Source organism: Cucurbita pepo, chromosome LG08 (assembly GCF_002806865.2).
Source record: "Cucurbita pepo subsp. pepo cultivar mu-cu-16 chromosome LG08, ASM280686v2, whole genome shotgun sequence".
Classification (NCBI taxonomy): domain Eukaryota; kingdom Viridiplantae; phylum Streptophyta; class Magnoliopsida; order Cucurbitales; family Cucurbitaceae; genus Cucurbita; species Cucurbita pepo.
The window spans coordinates 4,089,694-4,101,447 of NC_036645.1; the positions used below are offsets into that span (position 1 = coordinate 4,089,694).

Consider the following 11,754-nt stretch of genomic DNA (forward strand, 5'->3'; position numbering starts at 1 on the left):
GTCAAATGAAATTTTGGTCATTTGAGTGTTCAAGCTTTGAATTTAAATAAGGTTTAATTTCAAGTGTTTAAGAACATTTAGATTCACTTAACATACATCTCCTGCTATGAGTCTATGGAACATTTCATGAGAGCTAAAGTTTAAGGGACATTTCATTGTAACAAAATGTAAGGCTAAAACCCACGAATTGAATATAGCTCCACTCATCGAATCATTGATAAAACAATTTGACTTGGCGAGAAAAATAAGTTTCAATAACTTGTTGATCCCTGTCCCTATCCCTCTCTTCTCTCGGTTTCAAAATTGAAATATACCTACCTAGCCTGAATAGCCTAATCCTAACCATGAGTGAATCAATGAGTGAGTATGAGAAATGGAGTTTAATCTCGTTTATATAGCATATGACAAACCAATCAGCCGTTTCCTTTGTAGTCGTCAGCACATTCTTGACAGATCCAATCGAGTGTTCATAATCTGGAGTAAAAAGATCTAAACCTTTGAACCTTTGCATGCCAATACTAAAAATCGATGCCTCATTCTATATGCCTCACTCTCCTTAGTTTTCTTTCCTTTTGTTTTGATGCCTTTGTTATTTTTTTTTTTCTCAATGTTACTGCATCCCTGTCGACATGCGTTCTTAAGACGAGCAACAACACACCTTTTTCTTTTCAAAATCCGCAGGGTACCTATGTCTTGAGAAGAAACTCGTACATGTATAGCTTTACCAACAAGGTACACCTTCCATTTCAATAGTTCAATCATAAGAAATACATAGTTAAGCATGCTCCTAACAAGTGAAAGGAAGTAAACCCTGAACTCTATGTCACAGAAGATAGAAAAGACGGGACCATTAGGTGCCAAATCCAGATTCCAAATGCCTCCTAGGCATGGAGCCAAGAACTAACCATCAAACCATCAAGCTAGAATTTCAAATTTTCTTTAGGTTTTAGTCTGTCTTAGTGCGAGAGATTCTAGGGAGTATTAATAATGAGAAAAAGAATAAGCGTACAACGAAGGGAAGAAAATACCACAAAGGCCTAACAGACAAAAGAATACCAAAACATTCCAGATCTCATATTATATGCAGCCGCAAAAAGTTCATTCTTCTAAAAGCAAAACAAGATGGCAAATATAAAGAGAACAGAACACTGACATAAATAATGTGAACATACTAAGCAGCAATGGATGGCTTTGAAGCAGCAGAGAGCCTGGACCTCTTCTTGGCCAAACTCTCGCTGCGACGTTCCCTTTGCTCCTTCAACCTAGAGGCCAGGAGCTTCTGATACTCAGCAGCCTCAGACTTGGCCTTCGCAATTCTCTTCTTCTTCTCAGCAATTCTTCCTCGCTTCCTCTGCAGGGTCAGTGGGGTAACCAACCTCTGAATCTTCGGGGCTTTGCTCACCTTTTTGCCTGCCAATCAAATAAATCATCAGAAACTTTATTCCATAATAAACGCAGCTGAAAAAACAATTACTATAAATGGCCAAAATGAGACTGGGGAACTAATACAACACTACTATTTTTTCTTGTATTCATGAGCATCCAACACCAAGTTGCATACGGACTATTCTTACGGGACAACCACCTAAGCCTACTACATTTAGTTGCCAAAGTAACTTGTAGGATATTAAATCCGTATGGCCAACATGACCATTAACCCCACAACTCCCTTATCTCCAGCTTTAATAAGCACAATCCATCTACATGTAAACAGGAGCATCATTGAACAACAATGTAATGCAAGGTTCATCTAGAAACGTTGGGACTATTCAAAGAATAGATTATCATACGAATACATTCATCCAACTATCCAATTTATGAAAGAAATATCAGACCGTGACCTGTACTTGCACCATTTATCAAGCACTGCCGGAAAATCACACACATAACCACCAACTTACTTCGTTAGTATATGACATGTTTAGAAACCACAACAGCAAAGGCTAAGGCTACGCCATGGATGCACATAACCGTGGATTGTTCGTGGACAATGAACAAGCCTTTGATAAGTTTTTTTAATCGCTCATACATTATGCTATATCTTTTACTTGCTCAAATGTTATTCTATATCTTGGGAGTTAATTGTTAGATCATTTTGCTTCGTATTCTTATGCATCCCTTTTAACCAACTACGAATATTTTTTTGATCCACTGACTCCCAATCCTTTTTGTAAATTTTATACATCTATAAAATTGTTTCGTATAAAAAAAAAACACAAAAAGCATTCGTAAGCCATACCAGATTTTGTGGTGAATGATCTACGGTATGTGTTAACATACTTTCGAACATCATCCTCCTTTGACAGATTGAAAAGTTTGCGAATCTTGGATGCCCTCTTGGGACCCCTCATTCTTGGTTTCTCAGTGTCTGTCAAGCCAGGAAGATCGTTATCACCCTTCTTCACAATAACCAGATTCAGAACTGAAAGGTCTTGGCTGACAATGCATCCACGCACAGACTTCCTCCTGCGCTCTCCATTACGCCTACCATAACCACGGAAACAAGGGGTACCTGTCCAAAAAAGTTAAAACAAACGTTTCCATTACTCATGATATTGCTATAAATGATTGAAAACAAATAATGAAGGCCACAAATATGATTAAATGGTTAAACATTCACTAGTCTAAACAGTTCCACAAACCTCTGTGTAGTAAAAGACGAACACGGCCAGGGGTCAAAACACCCTGTTTCATTGGGAATCCCTGCTTGTCACAACCTCCCATAATCTTGAAAACATAACCCTTGAATTCCTGATAAGAGAAAAATCATCCATAGTCAACTCAGAGACCGCAACTAGGAACTAACATTTCATTTATTGTAACTGAAGAGCATGCATACCTCTCCAAGGGAATCTCCACTGACCTCCTGGGAGATCCTCTTGTCAAAAAAAGCACGGCTGAACAAAGACAAGGGATAATTTTAATACATGAAGAAATTTAAACTTCAGTAAAATAATGACAAACATACATACATACATACAAACAAAAAGGAAATAGCTAGAATCTTTCTTTTTGCTCGTTTAAAACTCATTAAATATTGTTTCTCGGAGAAATTGCTGCTTCACTAAGAAAAAAAATAAGGGAAGGAAAAACACAACAAGCAATGCAAATACTGCAGATAGATTTCTAGCGAGGTCATATGTAAGCTATTTGAAATCCATCGTAATAAGACTGAACGTTAACTCAAAAATTATAACTGCGAACATGTCGAACAAACGATGCTAACGCTACTCTGCTCATCAGAAGAGAGCCAGTTTATTTATTATACATCTCAAATCCCCTAGTTCCAGAAAGTCTTGCTATTGGAATCAAAGATCTAAAGATATGAAGCCACGCTTAGGTAAAACTCAGTCAAAACCAAAAGATAACGTTCCATTAGACCAACTCCATGTAAGAACAATCGACTGAAGATGAACAGATTAATTAATCCACATAGAATGCACATTCATGATTAAGACAACAGATTGAAGAATAAGGGAATTCGAAAGCTAACAGTTTCTGATCATCGTCGATTTCGAGCTTCTTCTGGCATCCAGTAGTCGGATTCGCAATATTAAACTATCAACACGAAAACTCAAAGTTAGCATAGCAGTAAAACTCAAGAAATAGTCAGAAAGAAAGAAATCTACGGGGTCGAACCTTCATCTTCAAGAGCTTCGATTATAGCAGTGGCGGCCGCAGAGTGGAGACGAACAAAGAGCGAGCCGGCTACGCCTTCAACAAGGGTTTCTAACCATGCTCCTATTGGAATTTATATGGGTGAAATTATANTTTTTTTTTTTTTTTTTTTTTTTTTTTTTTTTTTTTTTTTTTTTTTTTTTTGTTAACAATAATAACCAAACAAATCGATAGGGTTTTAGATTTTGTTTAAATAAATGACGTTAGTTCTTGATTCTCCTTTAAGATTATATATACTTTTAGTCCTTTTATTTTTATTTAAATTCATAATTTTAAATTATTTATTTTGATACGACTCTTAAAAATAATTTTTAATTATTTAGAAGATAAATTTTTGAAATATTATTAAAATTGAGTGGTAAATCTTTATTAAATGTTTGAAAACAAATAAATTCTTTTCAGACTAATATTTTACTCTCGTTTAAAAACAAAAATTTAAATAAATAATTCAAACATCTCGAATTAATCTAACTCAAAAAATTTTATGGTTGAGGTCAGATTGAGTTCATTATTTGATAAGAGTTGTTTGGGTTTAAAAAAATCTACAACTCGAATAATTGGGTTAGGTCTAAAATATGTCTCAACTTAATCTAGTCCAACCCATGAACACCCCTACTACAATGAGTGAATTTGCAAGACCAAGTAAAGAAGAAATTTGTTTTCAAGATAACTTCAAGAAGTCTGAAAAAGAAAAAAAGACAAGAAATTCTTGATCATAGATTGAAGCAAATGAGAAAGAGGAAATGGAAGATAGAGATGACCTACGAACGGTAGATAAACGATTTTCATTCATATATTAACAATGATAACTTTTTAATTTTTTTTTTTTAAGTTAAAAGAGTTAATTAATATTACTTTTGAAACTCTTAAACTGAAAGATGGAGCAAGGATCCGGCTATATCTACGGTGAACTCTTCTTCGACTTTCAGATTCTAGGTATGTAACCATTTTTACTTAGAGATTGATTTTCTGATGGTCCTTTTAGATTCCCTGTCTTGTCTTGTCTCTTTCGCATGCGACTAATTTCAGATTCTAGGTATGTGACCATTTTTACTTAGAGATTGATTTTCTGATGGTCCTTTTAGATTCCCCGTCTTGTCTCTTTCGCATGCGACTAAACTACTTAGCTGCAAGAATTACGCGACGATGTTCTATTCATTTGGAGACGATATTCTACTTATCTGCAAGGCAACAGCCATAAGTTTTATCATGTTTGAAGCATCACCTGCCTTTCCTATAATTCACTATTTGTACACGTTTTAATTAATTGAGTTGTGCTGAAATTGACAACTTCCTATAAATATTTTCATGATAAGGAGATAGGTATCTTTTGCAAACATCATTTTTAATCATTTTTAAGGGAGATCGGGTCGAAAAAACAGGCAATTCAGTGACTGAGAAATAGTGACTGAGAAATTGTCTGCTCTACAGAACATAGCTAAAATTTTAGTTTCAAAATTTAGGTTATCAGGCTTCTGATTTCGATGGAGCTTTTGCTATATATAAGGTTTTTATACCTTCATCCTTCGATGGAGCTTTTGCTATATATAAGGTTTTTATACCTTCTCTAAATGGATGGGGAGAACCAAAAAAATCATATTCCTGCTTCAATGTCAACCGTTTCACTTTTGGGAAGTTGCTACAATGAGGTATGAATATGATCAAACTGCCAATGCAATCAATAGCCATTCCTAATCATATTATTCAAAAGGGTTTGCTGCTCCTGGATTTAGATATGAACTAATGCACTCAGTTGTTGATTTGGCAGGTAAAGAAGATAATTTCTAGGGAAAACAAGAATCACAACAAATCACCATATCCACACTGCCCAAAACAACCAGTCTTGGATTTAGCAAGGGCGCACTGTAGTTAACCACTTTCAGGTGTTGAATGTTCTAACCTCGGTGAGGTTCATAACTTTTATTTTGCTGATAGGGCTCTAGACTTCATCTAATTACGATTTAGAACTTAGTTGACCATGGAAACTAAAATATTGAGGGCGTAAAGCTCCCATGGGGATTGTAGCCAACCACTGGTGTTTAATGCTATCTTCATATTAACATAATTAATGAATATTTGCAGCATATACAAATAATTGAGTTGATCTGTGCAGGTGAGAGGGGGGAGGAGCATGGCATGGAAAATATACAGTAGAAGAAGAACAAGAACCACTAACAAAATTCTAACCTCCATCAACCAAATAAGAAGCAAAACAACCATCTGCTAGTCCCATTCATCCAGCTAACCTGTCACTTTCCGTTTCTGTTTCCTCATCCCGAATTTTCGCCTTCCCCGCTTTCTAGTTTTCTTAGATGAACTAGGTTTGGCAGCAGAAGGGGTTTCTGTCTTGTGTTGCATGTCTGGCTCCTGGATTCCTGAGGCTAAGTCAGCTAGAGAAGTGATTTGCTCCTCCAATTTCAGAGTCTTCTCAATAAACTGACCATCAACCTCTTCATGAATTTGTGCCTCTTCCTTGGCTGCAGAATCTTGCACCAGAACTTTCTTAGTCTGCAAACATACAAGTGAATTCCATGTTTAGAGCTACCATGATATAAAACTTCAGCTCAGTATTAGTCCCTCGGTCTGTACGTATCAAAGACCATATTTGTTGCAAGTCGATGTAGGCAAAGCCATTATTTCTTAACTTTGGTTGGAATGAAATCAAAGAGTTTCATATATTGGTGATATAAGTAGTAGAGGAAACTTACACTTCTTCCACAATCCGCACTCTGAATCATATCAGGAAGTAGCATGACCTCTCCATGACTCGTAATTGCATTTTCAGGCATAAGAACATCAAATGCGTCCTCAGACATGTGTTGTGATGCTTCATGCAAAGACCTAACGAACACATCATTTCCATCTTCAGGTGAAGCAGGATCGTCACTTGATGCAAGCATGTATATCTGATTGATTGAAGAAAACTTCATGGGATTTTCATTCACCACCTTGTCAATTCTGTTCTTCAACTCATGAACTCTTGACTGCGCAGCTTCAATTTTTAGAAACATCTCTTCCAAATTATTATCATTATCTCCTAACATAGAAGATGGCCATCCGTCAGTTGCAATTGTCCGGAAGTCATTGATGCCATCATGTCTCATATTCTTTGTCTTGTCTGTAGAGATCAGAGCAGAGAATCAAACTGACTACTGTTACCAAGAGCTCTCTGTACATATATTGTCTTTTAGAACTTAAAATGGGCTATTCTTTTAACTATGAGATACAGGCTTATTTGTTTATTAAGAACATCTATAACAATGGAAACTCAAAATAAGGGTAAAAAAAGTACCGGACATGATCATGAAGATTACTCTAATTAGCATAAAAATAAAGAAGGCACGGTTACAAGAAGCTCAAAAGTGTCTGTGAAGCACGAATAAGTCAAATAGGGTCCTTTAGGTCGTTACAAACATTGGATTCGTTATAAACAAAATGATACAATTGACCATGTACAAAAAATAGAGGAGATGTCCCAAATAAAGCCAAGGGGATTTTAAAAAAAGGGCTCTCAATGGGCAGAAATATGCATTAAACCACAATTACAAAGCTCTATAAACTCTTTGTAAAGAGAACACCAAGTAGCGAGGTGAGTGTTCCCCTTGAAAAATCATATTGTTTCCGTCAAATGTCTCCAAAAGAAGGCCACCACCACATTGTAGCAAAGGATCTTGGAAAGGGACAATAAATTATTAATGGGAAAGACCCAGCTAAGATTGAAACTTTTGGATAGTTCTTTCGTATCTTTCCAACCACTTCTCATAAAAATGTCATCAGAATTCACATTTTGAAATGGTTTTAGGTTTTTGTCTCCAGGGATGCCCACAAAATGACTGTCCAGGTTTCCAACAAAATCTTTAACATTTTTCGGTAAAATAAGGAGAGACTACACATTCAACGTATTCTAACCCCAGCATTTGGAAGTATAGAGTAGTAGAGAAAGACGAGGTCTAGGTCTTCCACAAATTCTGTTAGCAGAGATAATACCTAGCATGTAAGGACGTCTTAATTGCACCATGCCCGTAACATTTCACCCCCTGAAAACTAGGGACCAAAGAATAACCTTGAATTTTCTGTAAATTTTCTTCCAAATAGTCCTTAAACAGGTTAACAAAGGTTTCAAAATTTTTAGTAAGATGGGCAGCAAATGATTTACAGGAATAATTACGAGACTTGTCCATAAGATGGTATGACTCTGTTGGTTAAGTTAACAACCATCACGAATACTCACCAAGATTGCCTATTTGTACTCCAATTCTATTTCTATCTAAGTTATTCTAAATAAAAGACTTCATCCCCCTTCTATAGGATTCCAAGAATCTTTTATGAAAAAGGTTTTCAAACTAGCCAGTTAGAAGAATCTGGGGACTAAAACTTTTTTTTTTTTTTTTTTGATAACAAATCTGGGGACCATGTTTTCAAAGGCTGATTAGTAATCCACAAATCTCCCAAAAAACAGTACATCATCCATCATCCATCATCCAACATAAACTTCTAGGAACGTCCAACCTCTTCCGCTAATCCCATTATTAATAGCAGAAAACCAGAAAATCCATCGACTTCAAAATTTGCTAGCTATAACAGAGCCATAAGGAATCCAGTTTGTATTAAGATCAACACATTCATTAAGAAAGCAAGGATATTCTCGCTTAGGTTTCTCAAGCTCAAGCAGTCTACGTCAATGCAGAGAGCAGTGTGCCACTTGCACATTTTCCTTTCAATAATATTGAGAACCATACTCAAAAATCTAGGAAAGGGATAAAAAATTATTATTGGTATGCTGATAAGGCTTGATTGTAACAAAGTGATATAGCCTCCTCTAGAGGGAGCCATATTTTTCTATCTAGCTAGCTTGTCAGGTTCCTTTCTACCATGGTCCATGGTATAGCCTCCCCTCCGAAAGCTACCTATGCAGGTTAATGGCCAACCAAAAGCAGCAGTTATGCCTAGTTTCCTAAGCTAGAACTTCCTCATTATCCACATATATTCCACCTAACAATCTATCTAGAAATAGAAGATTTCCAGAGTGAAATGTATGTGGCATAAGATGCTTCTTCCAAAACCCAAGTGCAATAGATGTATATCAGCTACCAATAAAATTGGAAAATCCGTTGGATGGTTACATATATTCCAGAAAGTATACATCACTGTCATATCATTTATCTTCCCCTCCGCTTTACGTTTCCTTGTTTATATCATTTATCTTCTCTGAAAGGCTGCATTGTGGCTAATGTTTTGCCTTTTTCTGGGAGATCTCTTTCTTTTTGTTCGGGTTGCATCATGCATTGTTTGATAGGGAGGCGATGGAGGTTCTAACTCTCCTTTCTTTCATTGAAGAGTTAGAGTTTATGCCTAGGAGGAGGGATTTTCATTTATGGAGTCTTAGCACGTCTAAGGGCTTTTCTTGTAGCTTCTTCTTTCGTTGGTTGTTGAATCTCNCACTCTGATTCTGGTTCGTTCTTTTCTGAGCTTCTTCTTCTTTTCATCTAACAAGTTATCCATGGAAGAGTGAATACTCTTGATAGATTTATAAGGAAGATATCTTAATTGGTTGGTCCGTTGTGTTGCATAATTTGTTAGAAGGCTTAAGAAGACGTGGATGTATCTAGTGGAGATATGATTTCATCCGGTTCGTTAGAGATCTTTTTTAGGTGTTTGGTTTTCAGTGTGCCAGCAGATATGTGGTAGGGTGATGATTGAGGAGTTCCTTTTCCATCTGGATTTTCGTGAGAAGGGAAGTTTTTTGTGGCAAGTTGGGTTGTGCGCCTTGATATGGGGATTTGGGAGAGAGAAAAAGAGAATCTTTCGAGGAGTTGAAAGGAACCCTTCTAAGGCATGGTCCTTTGTGAGGTTCAATGTTTCTCTTTGGGCATTAGTGACGAAACTTTTGTGAGAGTACTAGTATGGTATGCTATGGAATATATATGGAGATTTAGTAGCATGTTAGTAAGGGGCATAGTGGCAATTAGTTAAGGGTGTCTTGGTTATAAATAGGAGTGTTGGGGACCTTAAAAGGTGCAGAGCATTTTGGTGGAGCGTCCGTTCTGGGACTTGGGAGAGAGATAGTCTTCTCAAAAGGCTATTGTTATATTGTAGTTTCTCTTCGATATTGCAAAATTATCTCGTATTTTTCTACATATTTGGGTACCTAATAGCTTTTTAGTAATTACTCTTTAACTTATCTTACTGGATTGGAGTCCCCTTCTTTAATGGGACTTCCTTTTAGGGGTTTTTTTTTATGCCCAGGTATTCTTTCATTTTTCTCAATGAAAGTTGGTACNAAAAAAAAAAAAAAAAAAAAAAAAAAAAAAGGCATCACTCTCATATTAAAGATCTCCAAAATAGGCTTTGCAGATTGACAGTCAGGTCTTTGCATGAGTTTCTTCTATTAGCAGCATGGTCTGTAAATATTGTTATGTCAGTCTTATCATGAAGTCTGATGAAGACGTTATAATCAGCATCATGCTGGGCTGATTCTCTCTAAGCAGGTCTCCGTTGCAAGGCATCACATCACTTTCTTATGATGTTCTTATTCTCTTGATCTATGAAAGCTTAGTTTTAATATCTTTGGCTTGGAAATGGTTTTCCACATGATAGGTAGGAACTAATTTTGCAATGGAAATTGGTAGAAAGTTAGTATAGAAATGATAAAAGAAAAGATGTGGAGCCTCCAAAAATAACTATACTCCGATTTCTCTCTACCTCCAAACTTTCAATACTTTTCATAAACCATCTCCCGATGATACAAAAATGCCTTCCTAATATCCTATTAATATTCTTAATATTTCCCTACTAATGTCCCTAACAGTAGTTCACCCCGAAACCCACCTAGTCCTTCCTAACACCCTAGAAACGCCGAAGAATTTATGTATTGAGACTCTTTCTGGCGATCCTAGAAAAAGAAAAGCTTATTTTATGGCTCAATATTGTTAAAACTATCTAAGAGAAAAGGAAAATAATTGGGAGGTTCTAAGTTTTTTTATTTCTCTTGGAAGCATCTCCATAAATATTGTAAGTTCATTCGGATCAAACTACAAACCCACATATGGAGAAAAGAAAAAGGATAACAATATCACATACCTTTAAAAAAAGAAAAAGAGATAAACATAAATTTTTAATAATCAAATATAAAGTGTAGAGCTAATTCATCTAACAGTCAAAGACTTAAAATAGCTTTCACTCCTCCATTTATTATTAATCCACCGCAAAATCCTATTCAACAATGTACAATTTAATGATATCAACCGAAATAATAACTTCACTTACTTAATTTAAGAGAAGTACCTTCTGAAGATATGTCATCAGCGACAGACCTCTTCTTCTCTGGAATAACAAAAGAATACTACAATGTCATAGAGGGAGACACTAGGAAAAAAGGACTAGCATAGAAATAGTTGAGGACTTGATACCATAATATGAAAACAAATTGTGATGTGCCATATATGAAGCTACTTCAGTTGTCTCTTCATTTTTCTTCCTTTTCTTTCTTTTCATTATTCTGTCTCTTTGAGTGTGACTTGGGAATCCTGTTGACTTCACATCAAAATCTTCCGTTGAGAATTGCTCATAGACAGACTGCTTTCTTTGATCATATAATGCAAGTTCTCTATCGTATTTAGACGATTGAGACTGAAGTTTCCTAATTTTCAATTCTAACCATCTACACCGCCACGTCACAGGACTTATAAACTTTTTCCAGTGATCTGTCAACTTTTTCTTCCTGTAAAGTAAAATACATATATTAACACTTGAATATCATATGAAGTTGTGAGAAAAGATAACATATTTGAGAAAAACCTTGACTTTGATTCTACAAGTCAAATTTTTTTTTGCCTTGTTCTTGCAATGTCAGCCTTGCAAGGTGAAAACGAATAAACTCTTTTAACATTTTTAGGAATGGAATAGGCAAGTGTGCCCTAACCCATGAGTCAAAACTCAACGAAGTTAAATAAAGCTAGTTGACTCGTATTTCTCCTACAAAAAATGCATATTTCAAAAGATTTACAAATTTAAAAAGACAAATTCAATTCAGTTTGGCTTGACTTCACATGGCTTAGCTTTTTCTGTTCTTTTGGG

The 11,754-nt window shown here is 35.9% G+C and overlaps 2 protein-coding genes across 4 annotated transcripts in view; both read right to left on the reverse strand.

Moving 5' to 3' along the window:
- Positions 1 to 1,050: 1,050 nt before the first annotated feature.
- On the reverse strand, positions 1,051 to 3,743 carry LOC111800697 (40S ribosomal protein S6). Its single transcript, XM_023684507.1, has 6 exons — positions 3,640 to 3,743; positions 3,494 to 3,558; positions 2,840 to 2,897; positions 2,643 to 2,751; positions 2,240 to 2,512; positions 1,051 to 1,410 (listed from the first exon to the last, which is right to left on the reverse strand). Exons 1-6 carry the CDS (start codon positions 3,643 to 3,645, stop codon positions 1,172 to 1,174), a joined length of 750 nt encoding a protein of 249 aa, XP_023540275.1. The 5' UTR covers positions 3,646 to 3,743; the 3' UTR covers positions 1,051 to 1,171.
- Positions 3,744 to 5,710: 1,967 nt separating this feature from the next.
- LOC111800693 overlaps positions 5,711 to 11,754 on the reverse strand; it is a 9,660-nt gene continuing 3,616 nt past the window's right edge. For 2 of the 3 annotated variants that reach the window (XM_023684498.1, XM_023684500.1), the window contains exons 3-6: positions 11,088 to 11,398; positions 10,945 to 11,001; positions 6,387 to 6,796; positions 5,711 to 6,186 (exon numbers count right to left, since the gene is read on the reverse strand). In XM_023684498.1, the coding sequence (XP_023540266.1) occupies positions 5,920 to 6,186; positions 6,387 to 6,796; positions 10,945 to 11,001; positions 11,088 to 11,398 (1,045 nt within the window). In that variant the 3' untranslated portion in view covers positions 5,711 to 5,919. The remainder of the gene's footprint in view (positions 6,187 to 6,386; positions 6,797 to 10,944; positions 11,002 to 11,087; positions 11,399 to 11,754) is intronic. The other variant, XM_023684499.1, reaches the window with a different exon arrangement.

Coding starts and splice junctions, on each gene's coding strand:
- LOC111800697 (XM_023684507.1), bottom strand. Junction 2,898..3,493: donor ATCGACGATGATCAGAAACT/GTTAGCTTTCGA, acceptor GTCTTTGTTCAG/CCGTGCTTTTTTTGACAAGA. Junction 1,411..2,239: donor ATCATTCACCACAAAATCTG/GTATGGCTTACG, acceptor TTTGATTGGCAG/GCAAAAAGGTGAGCAAAGCC.